Consider the following 23,398-nt stretch of genomic DNA (forward strand, 5'->3'; position numbering starts at 1 on the left):
TCAGGAACAGAGGCCAGAGCATGGAAGGGACCTCTCAAGATCACACAGCGAGGTGGGGGCAGAGGGGCTGGAGCCCAGGAGCTTAGTGTCCAGGTCAGGCCTTTTTCTTCGACTTATTACTGAAAATGGGGCCCTCCTCCCTCCCTTTCTTCTTTCAGCTCCATCCCACTTGTCCAGCACTAGGGTTTAGCTGGTGGGACAAGAGACCTTCATGGCTCATGGTCTAGTAGCAGAGGAAGACCCTTAGGCTCTGGGGGCTCTGGTTGTGCATGTAAGGCATGGGAGGGACTGGGGGGAAGTCAGGTAGGAGTATGGAGCTATCCGGGACCATAACAATCCCCTGGGCAGGATGCCAGCTCCCTGGGCTGTGGCAGCAGGCATGGGGCCTCAGGGCGGCTGGTACCCGTGATTGGATGCTGCAGGATGGGTGATGGGGTCCAGGCTCCCAGACCTAGAAGAAGCACCACTCCCTGTCCTGTCAATACAGTCAAAGGGTATCTGGGGAGCCACAGTTTAGCAAGGTTGGAGTGCAGAGTGAGGGAAACCCATGGTGGCCAAGAGGGGACATGCCTCAAACCCATGTCAGAGCTAGGGGGCCCTCAAGGTCTTTGAGTTCAACACCCTGACCTCATTTTTACAGGCTGGAAAACTGAGGCCAAAGAACTGGGAAACTTGTTGAGGGTCACACAAAGGGTCAGGCAGAGCAGGGGCTAGAATTCAGAGTCATTTATTTACTCTCTCAAGTACTTATTGAGCATCTGTCCATCCCCCTATTCCAGGTGTAGGGGATGCAGGGCAAGGGGACACTGTCCTGGCCCCCATGGAGCTTACAGTTTAGTGGTGATGGGTGGGAAGACAACGTACAAGCAAGTGAGTTCTATTGATAGTTTCCGTAAATAAAATAATGCAGAGGAATAGACACCTCACCAAAGAAGGTAGATAAATGAAAAATGAAAGGTGAAAAATGAAAATATGCTCAACATTGTTAGTTATTAGGAAAAGGTAAAGTGAAGCCACAATGAGAAACTGCCTCATACTTATTAGAAGGACTGATTAAGACAACTGACCAGGATGTGGAGGAATTGGGACTTTTAAAGTCTGCTTGGTGGGAACGTACGATGGGACAGCTATTTTGGGAAACAGATTGCAGCTTCTTAAAAAGTTAATCATAGTTAACCACCTTTCCACTCCTAGGTATTTACACAAGAGGTAAGCAAACATATGTCCACCTAAAGACATGTACCTGAATGTTTATTGCAGCTTTATTTATGATCCCCCCAAAGTGAAAACAACCCAATGCACATCAATGGGTAAATGAATAAACAAATTGCGGTACATTCACGTATTCAGTATTCGTGAAATACCACTTGGCAATAAGAAGGAATGAACTGATACACACAACAATACGGATGAATCTCAGAATAATTGTGCTGAGTGAAAAAGAGTCAGACTGAGGAAGAGTGCATATTATAATTCCATTTATAGAAAACTCTAGAAAATGCAAACGAGTCTATGGCAACAGGGGCAGATCAGTGGTTGCCTCGGGGTGGGGAGGAGGGATCAAAAGGGACAGGAGAAAACTTCTGGGTGTGATGGATATATGTCCACTATCTTGATTAGGGTGATGGCTTCCTGGGTGTGCACATAGGTCAAAACTTATCAAATTGTACTTTTTTTTTTTTTTTTTGGCCGCACTGCGCAGCTTGCGGGATCTCAGTTCCGTGACCAGGGATTGAACCCGGGCCCTCAGCAGTGAGAGCGCCGAGTCCAACCACTGGACCGCCAGGGAATTCCCAAATTGTACATTTTAAATACGTGTAGTGTATTGAATGTCAGTGATAGCTTTAGTAATGCCGTTTAAAAAAAATGGAGGCACTCCCCCCCCAGTATAACATAAGGGACTGTGATAGAGTGAACGGGCAATTTGGAGGCCCCCAGCGGATGTGGCCTTGACCTGAGAGCTGCATAGCAAGAAACAGGCAGGTGAGGATCTGGGGGAGTAGTGTTCCGGACAGCGGGAACAGCCAGTGCGAAGCTGTTCCCAGAGGAGTGAATAGGAAGGCAGGCGTGGCCAGAGTGAGCAAGGGGGCGCATGCTCAGCGATGTGCGGGGTGGAGGGGCAGACCCGGCCCGGTAGCCTCTGGGTGTGCTTTCCTGCCCAGGCTCTGGAGCGGCCCTGTGGACCCCTGCTCCTGCTCCAGGACACTGGAGACGCCGAACTCAGAATCTCTGAGAGTAGAGGGAAGTGGCGCAGGTCATCTGGGGTCAGAGCAGCCAGCTTTTCCTCAGGGTTGGGGCAGTGACTGGCCACTGTCTGACCTCAGGCGCGTCTTGAGCCTTTGGACCCCGGGTCCCCCCTCTGGAGCGCAGCAGGGGTACAGGGTTTGTCTCGTGGCTGGAGTGGAGGATGTCGCTTTGGGAAGCTGGGCAAAGGAGCCCTCGGAGAAGCAAAGCACAGGTGTGTCGCTGACCGCTGACCCTCCCTCTCATTAGGGGAGGGGATGTGGAGAAGCAAATGCCAAGGAGCTGCCCCAAAGGCTTCTGGGAATGGGCTGGGTGGGGACCCCCTTGCGATGAAGAGAGGGTGGTGGTACGGCCGTAGGTGGGGCATGGGGCGATCGGTCCCCAGTCGCGGAGGTTAGCAATCTTGTGTCCCAGAGGCCCCAGAGCAGCGCATATCTGGTCCGTGGAGAGACTGGCCTGTAGGCCTCAGGCAAGGAGTGATGGAGGGACCTGGACCGGCTGACGGCCGAAGGTGACCGAGCCCTTGGCTCCATGAGCTGCAGCTGAAGCCTCCCTAGCACGGGACAAGGAGGTTACCCGCTTTGAAGTCCTGTGGGTCCAGCAGACACAGAGCCCCCAGGGTAGGAAGAAAGGCTTTCACTGTATCCAGGTTTTGTTCAGGGTCGGAGTCAGTCTGAGGTCAAGGCCAGGGGCGTGGTACTGCTGGGTGAGGCTGAGCCTGGCACCTAGAATGGGCAGGACTGGGGCTCAGGGGGGGTCGAAGTAGATGCAAAAACTCTGTCCACACCAGGGGTCACCAGGGTTGAGCATCGGCACATAGGGAACAGTCACCAGAAGTCGAAAAGCAAAGTCAATAACCAGGACATTTATTCAGATAAGCCCTTTGTGGCCTTTGGCCTCCATGGGAGTCTCGTACTACAATGAGGGGAAACAGAGCAGAGGCTCAGAGCTGAGGCACGCGTCTCCCTCGTTCTCCTGAGTGACTCCAAAAGGAGCTTTCTCGGCTGCTGCTTCCGTGTGTGTGTGTGTGTGTGTGTGTTTGTGTGCGTGTGTGTGTGTGTGTTTCTTGCTGCCACTCAGGGGACAAGCCCATTGTTGCCAGAGTGAAGATCTAAGGCTGAGTACTGAGCGCAGGGGCAGAGGAGCGGCCCAGAGAGGGAGAGAAATCTCGTCTGTGAGGTGGGGGGCCGGGGAGCAGCTGCAGAGACAGGCAGGCTGAAGCCTGGGGCGGAGGCGGGGGGAGCCGCAGAGAGTGCAAGGAAGCCAGGGAAAATACGAGAAAGCAGAGAGGGAGAGAGAGCAAGAGAGACTCAGAGAGGATGGGAGAGAGGGACACATGCACACACACACAGACACACCAAGAGAGACGCCAAGAGAGCCACACCAAGAGAGTTGAAAGAGAGACAGTGACCCAGGAGAGAGAGAGATCAGAGACACCAAGAAGGCCTGCAGAGATGGAAAGCTCCTGAGAGCCAGGCACCCAGAGAAAGAAAGAGAAGCCCAGAGAAGGAGAGAGATCAAGAAAGAGACACAGCCACCCAGAGAGAGGAGAGAGACAGGTTCTGGGATAAAGACAGAGCTAGAGCAAAGAGTAATCGTGATCGAGGCCCAGAGGGAGGGACAGACACGGCAGAGAGACAGAGAAACCCCAGGACCCAGAGGGACAGAGATCAATGGAAAGGGACCTGGACTGAGTGGGTCAGGGATGGGCATCAAGCAGAGAGGAACACGGGGAGAGTCTGAGAGGAGATACATTTCCTAGAGAGATAGACAGAAGACAGAGAGGGAGAGATGGAGGTGGGTCATACAGATACAAGGAAGAGGGAGAAGATGCTGAAGCCTCTCGGGGTTCTGAAAGCCTCACATACACCGTGGGATAGGGATTACGCATTATAGAAAATCCAGGATCTAGGACGTGTAAGCACCTGCTGTATACCCAGCCCTGGACCAGGAGCCCCAGCTCACTCATCTGACTGTGTCAATTTCCCATTGTGTTTTTTCACAAAGCTGAATTCCTACAGGATGGAGGTCGTGTCTCACACTGCATACAGCAGCTGCTCAGGAATCCCTGCGTTGTAGAACGAATGTTAAACGAACAAGCAGAAAACTGCATGCTTGGGTAACTGAGCCAGGAGACATAGGCACTCAAGGTGGGCTACAGGCTGACCCTGACGACCCCGCTCCGAAGCTGGGACAAAATGACATAAGGGGTAGGCAGCAGCATAACTGGAACCGGGGCATAACTCCACATGCTCTGGTGGTGGTGGTAGTGGTGGTACCATCATCTTCCTGTGCTGTTATCCACATCTGTGCTCCTACTGTGTGCTAGTCATGCTTACACACGCTTTACCTTCATTATCTCATTGTCTGATTGAATCCTCACAGCAATTCTGTGACGTGGGCATTACTATGGTATCGTTTTATAGATGAGGAAGTGGAGGCTCATACAGCATAAGTTACCGTCCGAGGTCAGACAGCTAGCAAATGGTGCTGGAATCCAGGATTGCAAAGAGTCAATCTGACCCCAGAATGGAGCTCTTAACCCCCTGGTGATCCTGCTTCCCCAAGAATACTACTACCTGATATTTGTTTACAGCATTTTGGCTTGCGTAGCCTTTTCAAATTTACTATGTCAGTTGTCCTCATGAAAGTTTGCTAGAAAGAGTTGTGGAACCAGAGCTGTCATTCCCATTTAAGCAATAAGAGAATAGGAACAGTTGAGGGACATCTGTAAAGGTACAGGTCACATGTAGCAGCTCAGGACTGGAACCCAGGCAGGGCTCTGCCCAGAGCACGACGCTGCCTAGAGGCGTCAACCATGCCCAGATGGAACACACCGGGTTCAGGAAATTGTCTGGTTGTGTGTGGTGCTTGGGCAGCCAATACAGGATGTCCAGGGCAGGCAGGCCATCAGGAGGGTGGGATTTTAGGACTCTTGAAATAGTATATCTGGGTTTAAATCCTGGCTCAGGCCAGTGACCTTCGGCCAGTTACTGAACTATTCCATGCTTCAGTCTCCTTGTCTATAAAATGGAGATAATAATAATTGTACTTTTTTAGTGTTGTTATGAGAATTAAATGAATTTGTATTTGTAAAACACTTATAAGCACCTCAGTGCATAGTAAGGATTTGGTAAGTGGTGTTAAATAGATCACATAAAATAATCAAATAAGGCAGGAGGAGGTGTCCCAGCCAGAGATGGGGTCTGGATTACTGAGCTTAAGTAATTCAGAACTCTGGACAGATCCCCAAGCTTTAGAGTCACCATATTGGTTCCATCGGCTCTGTGAAGTTCTTTGGCAGTGAAATGGGTCTTATCTCTTTATTCTCGGTTATGATGAGCTTAGGGATTCTCCTCACTACCCTTTAATGTCTGTTCTATGAGAAAAGGCACAAAGCTCTTCACCAGGAAGGCCTGTCTCTTTAAAGAGAGAGAGGGGGCATTCCTGTGGGTTTGTTCTTGAGGAAATGTCCCTTTCTGGGATGAGGGACTGCACCAGATATGTGTAATTGATGTGTGGGACCCAGGGGCTTGTGTTCAGCGTGTTAGGGAATATGACCTCACCAATTCCTCTAAGCTCAGACTGGGAAAGGGCAAGGATGGAGACAGGGTTGAGGGGAGGACTAAAGGGAGAATGGAAGCATTAAGAGGTTCATAAGTTTGAGATGTGGGCTAAGGGTTCCATATAGCTTAAGGCTTGCTTAGAGGCAGAAGTCTTCTGCTCTCTCAGTTACTCCAGAGCTGCTCCTACACCACTCAAATCCTGATCTGCTCAAATAAGGATGGCAACTCACTCCTCATGTGAAGAAGTAACCTTAATGTCTCCCATCTGTAAGCACCCCCTGTGCACCAAGACCTTTATATTCATTATCTCCTTTAATCCTTACAACAACTCTATGATTAGACATTGCCAGTCCCATTTTACTGATAGGAAAACTGAGGCTCAGAGAAGCCAAGTAACTCACCCAAAGAACAACTGCTACCTAGTGGTAAGGCTTTACCTTTTCTTCCCAAACACACTGCCTTTCAAGAAATACCACTCTTACTGCTAGGAATGGAGCCTCCTATGAGTTTTCAGCCTCTCTCATGACTGTTCCCTTGTTACTTTTTTTTGCTGTAACATGTGGAGGCCCAGTAGGGTATAACAACAATGCCTTCTTGCAGTGAAAAATGCCTGGATGTCTTATACCTGTCTGTAACTATAGACACCTTCAATAGTTGACATCTTCCTCAACTCAAAGGAAGAAATAAATACTCCCTGAGATATAGGCTCCTGTTAGGGCTACCTCTACACAGCCCTGCCAGCTCATGCCCATCTTTGCTTCTTTCCACAGAGGAGGTGGCTGAAGGGAAGAACGCCATCCTCATTGGGATGAGCCAGTGGAATTCAAATGACCTGGTGGAGCAGATCGAGACCATGGGGAAACTCGAGGAGCATCAAGGTAAGATTCTGCTTCTCTCCTGGCTGGGTGTATACATATGTGTGTTGCGGACAGTGTGCAGTTTGAAGTGATGGCAATTTGGGGCTAGAACCTGGGTTTTCTATGAAGAGTCATCTATCTGTCTGGGAACTTCGCTTACAACCCCTGAATTCTATGACCTGCAGGAATCCTCATGGGGACTTCTGCAGGGTTTTCTGTGGCAGAAAAACTCTGGGATACTTCAACAGAGCTTCCTGTGTTCATTGGATGACCACCCAGGAGCATGGGTAATTAAGGGCAGGTGGCAGGGTCCAAGCTCCTTGGAATCTGCTAGTTAAGGTAGGGTAGCAACTGGAAAGCCTTTGGGAATGGGCAGGGGAGAGGGGCAGCAGCTGGGGTTGTAACTTCCTTTGGTTAAATTGTTGAAGAAGGTTATGGCTGGGGATTCGTCCAGAGGCTTTTTAAGGAGGGGAGTTTTGACCAGGAGCTTAATCCGCAGACAAAGCAGGCATATTCTTTTAGGCATCCATCCTTCTGTCCGTCTGACCATTTCATATTACGAACAGAATGTTCGTTGAGCACCTACTATGTATAAGTGCTTGGTAGGAGGGACCAAAGGTGATTTAACTAAGGCTTCTGCCTTGTGATGTGTCACAGAGTGTAAGTCAAAACATAAGGGGGTCAACCCTTAAGCTGAGGGTTGTTGGGCCCAGAGGGGAGAGGCAGGAATTTTAGAAGGAGGCAAGAGAGGGGGTCTCAAGGAAGCGTTCTTGACAATGAACCTATGGACCCAGGCTTCACAAGGCAAGTGGAGGATGGAACCAAGGAGCTCATAAAATCTGAGATGGCACATGGGGAACCTGAGGCTCAGAGAGGGGCTGTAGTTGACTAAGGTCACACAGGAGTGAGGAGCAGAGCTGGGGCTAGAACCCTATCCAGGATCCAGGGTGCCTCTGCTTCTGTTAACTTTTTCTATCCCTCCTCCCCACCCAATATATCACTCCTCCTACTTCCCCTCCTCCCCATCGCCTCTTTTCCTTCCTCTCTTGGCCCCATCTTTCCTGTCATGGTCTGGGCCAGGCTACCTATCAGGAGACGCTCAGTGAGACAGTCCTGGCCTAGCCCAAGAGAATGACCATTTTGGTGTTGACCATCTTGGTGGTAGCTGTCTTACCCCAGCATCTGTTCCTTTTCTTACCCTCCCCCATCCCGGCCTCCTTGGCTCACAGCCCGCCCCGTACCAGCTTGCCCATCCTGAGAAATGGACAGGCCTGGGGTGACTGTTCCATTTTACAAGTGAAGCACCCAGGGCTCAAGAGGAGCTGCATCTTGCCCAAGGTCCTCCAAGTCGGGGGCAGCGTCACACTTAGATCTCCAGCCTCCTGATTCCCAGACCAGGGCTTTGCTTCCCAAATTGCACCGAGGCTCAGCACCGTTCTGAGCCCCGGCAAAGTCAAGTCCGAGCAACCCAGAGTCTTAAAGGCAAGGCCCTCCTGGGCCACTGTCACATTCACAGAACGAGTGGGCTCTGAGTCTGGTACCCAAGACCAGTCCAGAGGAAATTTCCCAGTCTTCCCTGCTACTCATTTGCAGATGGACCCTTTGTTTACTCTTTCCTTCACCCCAGGAACCCGGAGGGGGCCCAGAAGGGGTCATGGACTCCAAGTGCTTCCCCGGGACAATGCTTGGAGTGATGAAAAGACAAACCGAGACTTGTACTCACCACCCATCTGGCCATCCCCTCCCATCCCAACCCGCGCCTGTCTGCCAAGGAATGTGCGACTCAGACACAGTGAGAGCTAAGGAGGTGGTGAGTGAGAAGCAGTGTGAGCTGGGAGGGCAGGGGAGGGGGGAGCAGATGGAGGTCGATGGGCAAGGCTGAAACCGTAGCTTTGGGATCTAAGAGGTCTGGGTTTGAACCTTGGCCCTGCCACCCCATGGCTTTGTGGCCAGGAAAGTCACATCACCTCTCAGAGCCTCAGTTTCTTCATCTGCAGAATGGGGCTAGCACACAAATTGCACGCATTAAATGAGCTGATACTTGCAAAGTGCCTTCAGTGCCTGGTCATTATAACGTGGGAAGGGGGAAAGAAGAGTGAAAGATCTTGCACAAATACAGTTCTAACAAATGCATCATGGAGGTCATGAGAGGTTGGATTAGGGGCAGTGGCTTGCCTGAGTCCAAGAATTGATGCTGTTTCCTCCCAGTATGAAATGGGGAGCAAGAGGGAGAGAGAGAGAAGCAGGGGTGAGGAAGAGGAAACCAGCCGTGTTTCTGGCTCCTTCTGAGCCCCATTCCCCTGTGGATTCATGATGTGAATTCCCACAACACGGCAGAACACACACGCCGATTTCATTCATTCCAGCAGCCACTTCTGGAGCCGAGACATGGGCTCAACCCAGGATGGTGGGGAAATAAAGACAAGCAGGCTGGCCTTGTTACCCCTGTAGGAGCTCACAGGAGAGAGGAAGAGGATCATGGCCACGGCTACAGAGCAATAAGACAGGCTGAGTCAGGGGCCTGAGGAGAGAGCCTCTGGGGACTCCTTCGGGGAGAGGAAGTTCTGAAAACACTTTCTGGAAAAGGCTGCAATAAAAATTGGTGTTATAGATCGAGCTCTACCGCTGCCTCCTTCTACATTCCTGCCCTTAAACGCAGGGCTAACTGCAGAGACAGCCCCCCCATGGTTCAGGCCCTGGCCAATCACAGCTACCCCTGGTGATGACCCCCAAGTTCATCTCTAGCCAAGACCTACCCCCTGGGCTCCAGACTCATATTCTCAGGAGGCTCCTACTTGCCTCTGCCTGGACATCTCAAAACCACTTAATGCTCTGCAAGTTCCAGATGGAGCTGAGCTGCTTCCTTCTGAACCTTAATTATGTTCTATGGCCCATCTTTAATCTCAGTCATTTGGAGCCTGTGTTGCATGGGTATGTTCAGGCTGCTCTGGTATCTCCAGTTCTTGAGGGCGCTGATTCTGGTATGTGTGTGTGCATGTGTGTGTACCTGCGCACATGCTACCTGTACCTCATGGGTTTTGCTTCTTCATTTTTTATTGTGAACTCATCTTGGTCAACACCCCACCCTTTTCTTTTCTATGGGAATCTTGTGTCCCCCAGGTCTTGAAAACGTCCTTCTAGTGATTGGTCTTGTGTTTGTGCTGGGCCTGAGTGTTTCACTAATCGTGGACATTTTATATGCTAAATTTACAGCTTTGCGGTTCCATTCTACTTGAGTGGTGTAAATTTAGACCCTACACCCATAGGTGGCAAGGGCTTAGGGTTTTAATTACTCAAGCGCGACTTTTTTCTTCCCCACTGTCTGTGAATGGTTTTTTGGCTGCTTCCCCAGAGGATTTTTTTTTTTTTTAATGTTTCCTTATGGGTGGAGCAGCCCTTCACGGATCCCTACTACACAGGGGGCTCTGCTCTAGCTCCCCACCTCCCACAGGCTGAGGCCAAGCCTGTGGAGTTGACAGCAGTACTGTTCTCAGCCTCTAGCCCTGGAGCCTTTATCCGCCTGAATCTTCCAGGGGTCTTCTCTACATTAGCTGCTGCTTTTGTGTCTGGATTGTAGTTCCCTCTTTGTTTCTAGCACTTGTATATTATCCATTCTTTATCTTGAGCTTGGTTACATATTTACTTTTTTCTTTTGGATATTTATTGCCCAGTATTTTTTTTTTAATATTTACTTATTTATTTGGTTGCACCAGGTCTTAGTTGTGGCGGGCGGGCTCCTTAATTGTGGCATGCGAACTCTTAGTTGCGGCATGCACGTGGGATCTAGTTCCCTGACCAGGGATCGAACCTGGGTCCCCTGCATTGGGAGCGTGGAGTCTTACCCACTGCGCCACCAGGGAAGTCCCTATTGCCCAGTATTTTAATGGAAAGGGATCCTTTGGCATCAGCTCAGTCCACCTTATTATTATTTTTACAATTGCTTGTCTTGTTATTTTTATGTAGTGTTTTAAAAAATTTGGTAAAATATATAATATAAAACTTACTATTTTAGCCATTTTCAAGTGTACAGCTTAGTGGCATTAATATATTCACACTGTTGTGCAATCATCACCACCAGGATGAAAAAGCTCCAGAACTTTTTCATCCTCTCAAACTGAAACTCTGTCCCCATTAAACAATAACTCCCCATTCCCCCTTCCCCCAGCCCCTGGGAACTGCCATTCTACATTCTGTTCCTATGAATTTGACCACTCTAGGTGCCTCATATAAGTAGAATCAAGCAGAATTTGTCTTTTTATATCTGGCTTGTTTCACTTAGCATGTCTTCAAGGGTCATTCATGTTGTAACATGTGACAGGATTTTCTTCCTTTTCGAGGCTGAATAATATTCCATTGCATGTATCTACCATGTGTTGTTTATCCATTCATCTATTGATGGACATGTTTTCACCTTTTAGCTATTGTGGATAATGGTGCTATGAACATTAGTGTACAAATAACCATATTATTTCTTGAATACATTCTTTCTCTTGTTTTTTTGGCTGCGCCTTGTGGCTTATGGGATCTTAGTTCCCTGACCAGGGATTGAACCCGTGCCCTCGGCAGTGAAAGCGCAGAGTCCTAACCACTGGACCGCCAGGGAATTCCCACTTGAATACATTCTTGTTGTAAACAAACAAACAATACAAATAATCAATACAAATAAACCAGTCTTCCTTAATTACTTCTTCAATTGCAGACCTCACTTCAAAGTTTATCAACGTGGAGGGTATCTCTCTAGAGATAGATATTAGATGTCATTGTTGCAATTTAACTTATTTTTTCCATCTAATAGTAGATCTAGGAGAGCTTTTCCTATGAGTATTTATAGATTTGACTCATTATTTTTACCTGTACCATAGTATTCTCCACAATAGATGTACCATAATTTATCTAACCACTGTGTAGTGATAAACATTGGAATTTTTCATCATTAAAACAGTGATACATGGGTTAAGAGTGTAAGCGTTGAAACTTGTAATAGATACTGCTAAACAGTTTTCCAAAAAGACTGCGAATTTATATTCACGCCAGCTGTGGATTCGGTGAGCCATTTCCTCACAATGTCACCAGACTTGATATCGTCAACTTGACGGATGAAGACATTTTCTTGTTTTGCTTTGTCCCTACTTGATTGCCAGTGAGAGTGGTCATCTTTCCATAAATGTGTTTCCCAACTCTGTTTTCTTTTTTTCTGAGTTTCTTAATCATGCTTTTTGTTCATCTTCTATTGAACTGTCTTTTTCTTATTGGCTTTTAGCAGTTCTTTACCTGTATTTTGGATATAAATTATCTGTCTGCTATGTATTTGAAATCTTTGTCTCTTGAATTCCTGCCACTTGGCTGAATTTTCTTATTTTCTAATAGTTTGTCAGTTAATCTCTTGGGTTTATTTAGGTAGAGTGTCACACTGTTTACAAATCTCAACAGCTATATCCTTGCCAATATTTACCCAGCTTACTTATTTTTCTTATTCAATTGCATTGCACAGGATCTCCAGATAGATGCTGAGTGGTAAGAGTGATCCAGGCTTTCTTATTTGATCCTGACTGTAACGCTGTAATCCCCTCCCCCTTCTCCTCCCACCCTTCCCCCTTCCCTTTCCTCCTCCCCCTCCTCAGTTAAGTGTATTGAGGTATGATTTACATTAGGTAACATTCACCCTGTTTTGTTTTTTTTTTTTTTTGGCCGTGCCTTAGCCTGGCCTGCGGGATCTCAGTTCCCAGACCAGGGATTGAACCCACGCCCCCTGCAGTGGAAGCGTGGAGTCTTAACCACTGGACTGCTAGGGAAGTGCCAGCATTCACCCTTTTTAGTGTATAGTTTTCACCGCTGCTTCTTAAGTTCCATGACTTCCTCTTGGATTTACTTCCTCTGTTAATTAGAATAGCTCCTCAAGTAATTCTTTCAGGTAGGGAGTGTCAGGTAGGGATAGTCATTTTCCAAGTCCTTGCATTTCTCGGCATGTGTTCATTTTGCCTTTACACCTGGATGCAAGTTTGCCTGCATTCAGAATAGTATTCCAAACTATCTTTGAAGACACTCCTCATGGCCTTCTCGCATTTAGTGTTGTTGGTGAGAAGTCTGGGGCAAATTTGTGGATAATCTGTTTTTCCCTCTTGTTGAAGCTTTCAGTTTTTAAAAGCTTTATTCTTTGCATTCTGAAGTCACAGCCAAGTTTGCAGATGAGGTTTTGTTGTTTGCTGTGTCTGAACCTAGTGTCCTCTTTTTTTATTACTGTGACATTTTCTTTTGATTATTTCTTCAAGTATTTCTTTCACTATGTTTTCTCCTTCCAAAACTTAGATAGTTGCTGGAACCATGTCTCAACTTGCCCTGCCTATTCTTATTTCTCGGTTCCTGCTGGGTTCTGGAAATAGTCCTTTCTTCCAACTAATCAGCAGCTCACCAATTTTTCTCTTCTTTGGCTGTTTCCGTTCTTCTGATCAACTCTTCTTCTTTTTTTTTTTTAACAATCATCTTTTGATTTTCATGTGCTCTGGTTGGTTCTTTTTCATAACAATCTGATACGGATTCATAGATGTCATGGACTCATTCCATGCTTTTTAGAGTCTCTATCCCCTTGTTCTTTTAAGTTTCACAGTTTTCTGGTCTGTCAGATGTGGATGGGAATAACCCACACACACTTCAGATTGGGTTAATTAGCCAAAGATCCATAAGTGAGATTATAACACAGCAGGATCGAGCTTGGTTCTAATTGTCTAAGGAAACACACAGCTGTCACTAACATTGTCCAAGTAAAGCAGGTCTTGCCAAATTCTTTTTTAAATTGAGACATAATTCACATATCATAAAATTCACCCTTTTAATGTGTACAATTTTATGGTTTTTAATATATTATTGAAGTTGTGCAATTATCGCTATTATCTAGCTCTAAAACATTTTTGTCACTCCCCCCAAAGACACCCCATACCCGTGAGCAGTCAATCCCCATTTTCCTCTCCCCAAGCCCCTGGAATTTCATATACATGAAGTCAAACAATGTGGTCTTTTGTGGCTGCTGTCTTGTCTAGCATAATGTTTTTGAGATTCATCCATGCTGTAGCATGAATCAGTACTTCATTCCACTTTGTGTCTCAATAATATTCTATAGTATGGATATACCACATATTGGTTATCCATTCATCAGTCAATGGACATTTGGGTTGTTTCCGCTTTTTGACTACTATAAATAATGCTGTCAAAAGTATCTGTGTACAAGTTTTTGTGTGGACATATTTTCTCTTGGGTGTATATATCTATGAGTGGAATTGATGTATCGTATGGTAACTGTTTAACTTTTGGAAGAACTGACAAACTCTTTTCCAAAGTGGCTGCACCACTTTACATTCCTACCAGTACTTTATAAGGGTTCAACTTTCTCTACATTCTTGCCAACACCTGTTATTGTCTGTCTTTTTGGTTATAGCCATCCTAGAGGGTGTGAAGTGGTGTATGATTGTGGTTTTGATTTGCATCTCCCTGATGACTAATGATGTTGAGCTTCTTTTCATGTGCTTATCGGTCATTGTTCATCTTCTTTGAAGAAATGTCTATTCAAATCTTTTGCCCATTTAAAAATTGGGTTGTCTTGGGAATTCCCTGGAGGTTCAGTAGTTAGGATTCCAAGCTTCCACTGCAGGGGCCATGGGTTCGATCGCTGGTCAGGGAACTAAGATCTCACATGCTATGCAGCACGGCCAAAAAAAAAATTGGGTTGTCTTTTTATTGTTGAGTTGTAAGGGTTCTATATATATTCTGGATGCTAGACCCTTATCAGTTGTATAATTTACAAATATTTCTCCCATTCTGCAGATTGTCCTTTCACTTCCTTGATAATGTCCTTTGCAGCACAAATTTTAAACAATTTTAGACAGTCCAATTTGTCTATTTTTTATTTTATTGTTTGTGCTTTTGGTGCCATATCTAAAAAACCATTGCCTAATGCAAGGTCATGAAGGTTTACCCCTATGTTTTCTCTTAAGAGTTTTATAGTTTTAGCTTTTATATTTAGGTCTAGGATCCACTTCAGGTTAATTTTTGTATATGCTTGTGTGGTAGGGATTCAAGTTCATTCTTTTGCGTGTGGGTAACCAGTGGTACTAGTACCATTTATTGAAAAAAATTATTCTTTCCTCCATTGAATTATCTTGGTATGCCTGTCAAAAATCAATTAATCATAAACATATGGGTTTATTTCTGGACATTCAATTCTATTCCACTTGTATATATGTCTGTCTTTGTGCCAGTACCACAGAGTCTTTATTACTGTACACTTGTAGTAAGTTTGAAATCAGGAAGTGGGAGTCCACCAACATTTTTTTTTTTGCAAGTTCTTTTCTTGCAGGTTTGGCTCTTCTGTGTTCCTTGCGTTTCCACATGAATTTTAGAATCAGCTCATCAGTTTCTGCAAAAAATCCAGCTGGGATTTTGATAGGGATTGTTGTTGAATCTTGCAGATCAATTGTGGAAGTATTTCTAGCTTAACAATATTAATTTTCTAATGCACGAACATACAATGTCTTTCCATTTATTTAGGTCTTCTTTAATTTCTTTTAATGACGTTTTATAGTTTTCAGTGTACAAGTCTTACACTTGTTTTGTTAAATTCATTCCTAAGCGTTTTATTCTTTTCCATGCTATTGTAACCAAAATTGTTTTCTTAATTTCATTTATAGATTGTTTATTGCAAGTGTGTAGAAATACAATTTATTTTTGTAAATTGATGTTGTATACCTCAACTTTGCTGAACTCGTTTATTGGTTTTATTTTGGGGGGATTCCTTAGGATTTTCTATATATACAATCTCCAAATAGAGGTAGTCCAATCTGTCCAAACTGGATGCGTTTTATTTCCTTTCATTGTCTAATTTTCCTGGCTAGACTCTCCAGTATAATATTGAATAGAAATGATGAGAACCAACATCTTGTCTTGTTCCTGATCTTAGGGGAAAACTCTTCAGTCTTTCACCATTAAATATGATGTTAGCTGTGGGGTTTTTTTTGTTGTAGTCCCTTCTGTGGTTGAAGAGATTCCCTCCAGTTTCTTGAGAGCTTTTATGAAAGGATGTTAGATTTTGCCAAATGCTTTTTCTGCATCTATTGAGATGATCATGTGGTTTTTGTCCTTTATTGTGTTAATACAGCATATTACACTGATGGATTTTCATATATTGAACAATCTTTCATTCCTGGGATAAATTCCACTTGGATCTTGCTGTGTCACTAATCTTTTATGCTCCGGATTTACATATCTCTTCCAGAATAATTTGTGCTAATAGTCTATGAGCTGTCACTTAAGAGACTCTTTACAATCAGGACCCTTCTTGTTTTTGAAACAAACTTAGTGTCATCAAGGCCACATTCTCATGAAGACAAAGTCACTGCCTAGGTGTCCCTGATCAATTTCTCTGCCTCGAGCTTTCCAGAGAGCTGTTTCTTCCTACCACTCACCCTCTGACTCTAGTTTATACCCTTATTTCTAGATATGTGATTCTTAAAGAGTGGTCCCTGGACCAACACAATTAGCATCACTTGGAAACCATCAGAAATACGAATTGTGTGGGACTTCCCTGGTGGCGCAGTGGTTAAGAATCCGCCTGCCAATGCAGGGGACATGGGTTCGAGTCCTGGTCCAGGAAGATCCCACATGCCACGGAGCAACTAAGCCCGTGTGCCACAACTACGGAGCCTGCGCTCTAGAGCCCGCAAGCCACAACTACTGAGCCCGCACGCCACAACTACTGAAGCCCATGCGCCTAGAGCCTGTGCTCCAGAACAAGAGAAGCCACTGCAATGAGAAGTCTGCGCACGGCAACGAAGAGTAGCCCCCGCTCACCGCAACTAGAGAAAGCCTGCAAGCAGCAACGAAGACCCAACGCAGCCAAAAAAAAAAAAAAAAAGAATAAAAATTAAAAAAAAAAAAAAAAAAGAAGGAAGTATAAACCCCCCAGCCTGGCATGTGAGGCCATCCTGGTTCTAGCCTTCCTTCTAACAATTATAATTGTCTAGGGTTAGTACGTTCCCCATCCCTGCAGGAGTCAAACAGCCCTGGAATGACTACCATGAGGCATGCTACACAGGGGCTGTCAGGTCATTGCTAAATCTGGCGATCTCAAGGTTATCTCTACTCTGATATTCATGACTTCTGGGCTGTACCTCCCGCTGTCATTCACACTGTGTTCCAGCCAAATGCCCAGGGGCTGCCTGCTGACTCTCAAGCCCACTTGAGCTCTGCCTGCTTTTCCCCCTGCCTTTCCCCTGATTTCCTCTCCAGCTCTCGTAATCCTGTGCACTTCCCCAGGGAGCCTCCCCGATGGCCCAGCCTCTCCCAGACCACCTCCCTCTTGCTCAGCACTGCTTACTTGGGCCGCCCCTGCAGTGCTGGCCCGTCTGTTTACAGCTGTGCCTTTCTGGGTGGTGGTGCTTTGCCTCCCTTTCTGAACCCGAAGCAGTGAGGTGTTCTTCACACATTCATGCCCTCCCTCCCTCACTTATGCATTCAGGACACACGTACTGGTACTTACTCTGTGTCAGAGCCTGTGCCGGTCAATGCTGGGGACACACTGATGACTCAGAAAGGGACTCAGAATTGACCGGCTCCCAGACTTGGGGTAGGGCGGTTCCAGGCCCGTAAGCTAATTACTCTAACAAGAGTGGGAACAAGGTCCAGAGGGATCAGAGAAGGACACGGAGCTGGAGCTGAGATGTGAGGCATGAAGGAGGCCTTTTGGGGCTCTGGACAGACCCGTGAGGGTGCAGCAGGCAGAGGGAACAGCAGGTGCAGAGGTACGGAGGGAGGTATGAGAAGGCAGGGAAATTTGGGGAGCTACTCAGAGTTCATCTTGACTGAAGTTGGGGTGCTAGGCATTGGGCTGGGGGGCTGGCCAGAGGGGTGGGGAGATCTCGGAGAAGAAGTGGGAGTGGGGGAGCTGAAGAGGAAGCCCTTGAACATCAGGAGTGCCCCTGGGGACCCACGGAATAGTTTAAGCGGGAGGGACGAGCTACATTTTAGAGAGATCTTTCTGGAAGCCAGTGTAGAAGACAGTAGGAGGGACCAGGGAATGAGTGTAGAGGGGGTTGTGACGGGCCGGATGAGAGGTGATGAGGGTGAATCTTGACCTTGCAACTCAGCAGAGGCTCAGCATCTGGGGAGCACCCTGGGCAGGGGGTAGTGTATGGGTCTTTCCTTCTCAGCCCCACTTCGTGAGCTGAGTTACCAGGCTGGCCAGAGCCTGGTTTGGGCCCCCAAGGCCTGGCAGATCACAGGGCTTCAGCTGCCCCCATTCCTGCTCCGTGGGGTCTGCTCAGACCCTTTCTGGCATATCAGGAGGAGGATTCCCGACTCCTTCTTCCCCGAGGCCCAGTCTGCCTGAATCGCTCCCTCAGCAGCCGCCCCATCCTCCTGTTTCAGGCGTTTGGTGAAAGTGTTTCTGTCCTTGGCCACACATTTTGCTTCTCTTGCGCTCGGGGAGCTCACGGTTTGTTGGAAGGGGATTGGAAAGAGGAAATATAAAATCACGCAGGAAACCATGGGCGGGATATGGAAGCATCTTCTTGGAGGAAATGATGGGACTCAGGTGCGTGGGGGTGTGAGGTTGGGACGGGCGGGATTTGTGGGCGACAGAGGCCCTGCCCTCCCGGTACCCAGCCCTCTCTGTGTAGCCCGTCGTGTTTGTGGGAGTTGCTGGCAGCTTCTGCATTTGATGAAAGCTCCAGCTGAGGCGAGCCTACTGGGCCCAGGGGCCCTGGAAAGCTTAGGCTAAGTGGGGTCTCATTTAGACAGTGGCTGAACCAGCGGCACATCTGGTTAATCACCCTCGTCCTGGGAGCCTGCTAATCAGGAAGCCGGCTTCACCGCCGACTCCGCTGCGCCCGCCTGCTGGTGGCTGTGCGGGACGGCGGAGCTGGAGCCGGAGCCGGTGGCTGGGCGGAGGAGACCAGCTCCCTGCCGCTCGGGCTCCACACCTACCTTGTCATGCACTGAGCTCCTTCTTGCCCAGGTCGGTGGCCTCACCGGGCTCCGGCATCCGAGCTTGAGGAAGCACTGGTCAGCTCCAGCCTCTGGACGCTTTTCCCCAGCAGCCCTTACAAACAACCCCTTCTCCATTTCCACTGCTCCCCACTTCTCGGCCCCTGACCACCCCCCGACTTCAGGGAGCACTGCCCACACTGCCTGAGCCATCCCAGGAAGCCCCTGCTCTGAAAGCCCCTCCCCCAATAGGGGGCAGAGGTCATGGGAAGAGCCCCCAGCAGACGTGAGGGCGTTGAAAGGGACCAGATATAAAATTGGGTAAGTGACTTCATCCTTCTGAGCCTCAGCTTCCTCATCTGTGAAGGCACCCTTCTCCGCACAGGTGTGAGATCTTAGTGATCTAACAGGTGGGAAAGCACCGGGCAAACCACAAGCTCTGCAGCCCAGGGACAGCCTTTCTGGTTTCCACAGCTGAACCCGCACTGGTGGGGCCGGCTCTGACCTCCCCAACGTTCTTCCTTCTACCCATGTGACACCGGTGTGAATCCTGTGTACCAGCTCCTCAGGGACATTCCCTCCTGGCTTCTTTCCACCTCTGCACCCCTGCTTCCCCGCTACCCCCAGCTTTAATGACCCAGCTCCACTCCCCCAGCAGGCATTATTGCCACTGAAATCCTGCCTGGGCTACAGATCCTACTTCCTTTCTGGCAATGAAGTATTGCTTGGTAGCGGCATCCTTTAAACCACCTAGGTGAGTCGCTCCTAGGGCCTGGCCTGAGAGCAGGGAGGTGATGGGCTAGACCTGGCCCATCGCCTCCCCTTCCCCCAGGGTCTGGCACAGAGCAGGTACTAGAGAAGCACCAGAGGTGTATGTGTGGTAGTCAGGGCTGTGACCAGTGCTCTGAAAGGCCTGGGGCTTGGGGTTTAACGATCTCAATTCTGAATGATTTTATCTTCAGATCTGTGTTTTGTAAGTGCCGCTTGATGGGACAGTGGAGCATGTGCTGGGAGCTTGGTTCACGGTCGGGCCGCCTCCCCCCGCCTCCCTGCCTCCCAGGATGGGCTCTTGGCCTCCCGCTCTCCTGCCCTCTGCCACCCAGCTTCCTCCTCCCTGCACCTGCCCAGAGACAGCTGCTGTCCTCCCGCAAGCAGGGGCCTGGGTGCCGGGATGGTTGGGGTCAGAGGCACGGAGCCCAGTGTCAGCACAGAGCGGCCGTTCCCGCCCTGGGCTGGCAGTGCTGCAGTGCCTTCAGTGGGTGACTCGGAGAGGGCAGGCCTCTCACCCACCCCATCCGGGGACCTAGAGTGTTTTGATGCGGAGGCTGCAGTACCCTTGGGGGTCACCTGCCCGCCCGGGGGGTCGGGGCAGCAGGCAGTGGGAAGGGTGGACGCATGGCCCAGCTTTCCTGCTCTCGGTCCCGGCACGGTGCCAGGGTCCAGCAGCTGGCGGGAGGGGGACTCCGGTAGCTGATGGCCCATGTGCCTGGGTGCCACGTTGAGAAGCGGCCGCCCCCGGGCACCTGTGAGGGTCTACACTCACCCCTCAGGTATCCCTGTGCACGAGGGAGCACAACATTAGGTAGCAAATAAAGAACACCAGGACAGGGCAGGAAAGGACAAAGGGAAAAACTGTGATTTAGTACCTTTAACAGTTTTATTTTTTTCTTTTTTTTTCGGCTGGGCCTCATGGCTTGTGGGATCTTAGTTCCTGACCTGGGATTAAACCTCTGCCCTTGGCAGTGAAAGCGTGGGTCCTACCTACTGGACCGCCAGGGAATCCCCAGGTTTTATTTATTTTGCTTTTTGAACGAGGGCCCCTGCCTTTTCGTTTTGCACTGGGCCCTGCTCATGTAGTTGGTTTGGGGCACAGTAGAAATGGCAGGAGACTCGGGTTTGGAAGAGCTAGTGAATCCCTCCGTCTCTCCAAGCTGCAGTTTTCTTATCTGCCCCGGGCCCCGCTCCTCTACACCTGCCTTTCCTCGGTTCGGCGTGCTGCGGACGCGGTCTCGCTGGCTGCTTGCAATGTCCTGCTCGGTCCTCTCCCTGTCAAGCTATGTTTGCCCCGAGGCTCTCAAGTCGTGGCTCTGCCGCACCTTCCCCAGGGTCGCTCGGTCAGAGCGAGTCTCTCCCTCCTCCTCTCTCATCTCACCTTGACTTTTCATCTCCGCGTCCCCCACGGCCCCTGGCACAGTGCTTGGCAGATAGATAAATAGAAGGGGTTTTATAAGTGAGTGTCTTCATCTCGATGTGAGGCATCTGCCCTGCTGGGTGGTGGGAGCTGACTTTCCCCCTGGACTCAGCTGGTGCTCAGACAGGATGCTCGTGTTCGGTCCTGACCTACGCATCTGACATCTGATGTGGGATCTCCCTTGCTCTGTCCGCATCAGTGCTGCTCTGGCACCCGGGGAAGCGGTCTGCGGGCACCGTGTCATGCTGTCGGGGGGCTACTCTGCGAGGGTGCCCAGGCCTCTGTTCTCTACCTGGGCCTCTCTGGAGCACAGGCTCTGCCATGACCCCTGGGCCCGGGGAGCACTGTGAGCTGGCACCCAGCACTAACCATTGAGTTTCTCTACCTGGCTCCACCTGGAGTCGTGATGGTGACAAAAGAGATGAGGTCTTGAGCCTGTTGTTAAAAGTAAATAAGTAAATGAAGCAACAATAAGACCACTCCTCACACCTTGAATGGCTACTGTGTGCTGGGCTGTGTGCTAAGGGCTTTACACACATTAATCATTTGATATTCACAATAACCCTCTGAGGTAGGTAGCACTCCTGTCCCCATTTTATAGATTAGAAGACTGAGGCATGCAGAAGTTAAGTAACTTGTCCAAGGGTACACGGTTACCAAGATTTGAGTCCAGGTGTTTAACCGAAATGCAGTACCACCAAGGACTTTCAGTACTTGTAGGGTCCTTAGAGAGCACTGGACCCACACTGGATTGTGGGAATGAGGCCCAGAGAGGGAAGGTGACTTGCCTCAGGTCACACAGTGAGTCTGAGTCCATGGGAACCTGGAAGGGAATCTCAGCCTCCTGACTCCAACTCTATGCTCTTTGCATTCCCTACTCCTGCCTTTGAGAGCGCCCAGAGGCCCTGATCCCATGGAGGAGGGAGACAGATTAGGATTCAGGTGACATGAGCCATGAAGGCAGCCCTAGGAGGCAGAGGCTGCAGAAACAGGGTGATGGATTCCGGTGCGTGGCATCTGGGATGGTTCATTCCCTTGGAAGGGAGTCGCCCATCAGCCCCTGGATTGTTGGCGGGGAGGTGGTGGCATTTCCTGCACTGGAGCCGCCCTTGAGTCTGCAGGGGAGGGGCCGGCAGCTTTGCACGAGGAAGGGCGTTCAAGGCCCCCGGCAGAGGCCTGGAGCTGGCTTCTCTCTGTGCCCTGGAACCTTCCTTGGAGAACTGGGGTCCTTGGGGAAGCTGTGGACACATTTTTGGGGGGACCTCAGACTTGCTCAGGAAGCCGGGGACGCCAGACCTGGTACCTGTAGGTTCTGCCGGCATGGTCAGGGTCAGGAGAGAGGGTCCCACCCGGGCAGCAGGATCCTGCCTCTAGCTAGAGTTTTCAGGCTGGAGGCGTGACTTCTACATTGCTTGGCCCATGCCCTAGACTCCAGTCTGGCCACTTTTGTGTTGTCCCCCTGGCCCTGGACCCCTGTCCTGGCAGAGCTGGAGGACCCTTCAGCAGGGTAGAGTGAGACCTTCCATTGTACAGATGTGTATAATCAAGGCCCAAAACATGGTGCCACAGAGCCAGGGCTAGGGCTCCTGATGCCAAGGGGCTCCCCTGGCTTGAAGATCTTTGGGGGGCTCAGACAGAACTGCTAACTGACTGGGCTCTCAGTGGGCTGAGGTCAGCTGAGGGCCGGGGATTCCACTTTTCAAATTCCAGCCTCACTCTGGCCACAGAGAATTTTCTAGCTCCTGGGGTTTGGCTTAGGTCCCTTTCTGAGCCTTCCAGTTAGGAGGGGTGGGCTCGAGGGGAGCATTCGCGATGGAAGGGAACTGGCCTTTGCTGAACCTGACCCTGTGAGTCCCTTGGGACGCAGAGCTGACCTTTGAGGACAAAGGTCCTGAGAATTGAGGCCTTTGAGGAAGGATCAAAGTCTTCGTGGAAGAGGTGGCCTCGGGGTTGGTTCTCCACCCAGCCCGCAGGATATAGCGGGTTCGACAGAGAAAGATGGAAGAGCCCTAATGGTGTGCAGGTCATTTGGCTGGTGGAGATGAGGCAGGAAGGGGTGGGCAAAGGCTGGGGACGTGGGCAGGGGCCACTTTACAGAGAGGCTTGCTTGCCAGGCTGAGAAATTGATGACGGTGAGTCACTGGAGGGCTTGGAGCAAGAGAGTGGCCTGGGCAGGCCAGTTTTCGAAAGATTAAACTGGTGAAACTAGAGGCAGAGAAATTTGACAGACCAATGTAAATGCTGGGGAGGTGAGTGTCTGTTAAGGGCAGCCCTGACTTCTGCTGCGACTGGGTGTGTAAATCAGAACATAATCAGGCCTCTCTGGAAAGCAATCAGGCAATAAACATCGGGAGCCTTAAAAATGTTCTTACCCTTTGACCCAGAATTTTCCTTCTGTGGCTGTATTTTAAGGAAATCATAAAACAGGCAGAAAGAGCTTCAGCCATAAAGATGTTCCTTGCAGCAGTAATCATAATGGTGAAATTTTGAAACTTTCTGCCAATAGGATAATTTAAAAGTCAACCATGATGTATCCTCTCAATAGAATGTTCTATAGCTGTTGGAGTGAT

General features: G+C 49.0%; 1 protein-coding gene across 1 annotated transcript in view; it reads left to right on the top strand.

Annotated features, from left to right (window-relative positions):
* The window catches only part of PITPNM3 (PITPNM family member 3), a 68,567-nt gene that overhangs the window by 3,236 nt on the left and 41,933 nt on the right, over nt 1-23,398 (top strand). Inside the window, exon 3 of the mRNA XM_068531777.1 lies at nt 6,581-6,688. Coding sequence (XP_068387878.1) covers nt 6,581-6,688 — 108 coding nt within the window. The remainder of the gene's footprint in view (nt 1-6,580; nt 6,689-23,398) is intronic.

Source organism: Eschrichtius robustus, chromosome 20 (assembly GCF_028021215.1).
Source record: "Eschrichtius robustus isolate mEscRob2 chromosome 20, mEscRob2.pri, whole genome shotgun sequence".
Taxonomy (NCBI): Eukaryota; Metazoa; Chordata; class Mammalia; order Artiodactyla; family Eschrichtiidae; genus Eschrichtius; species Eschrichtius robustus.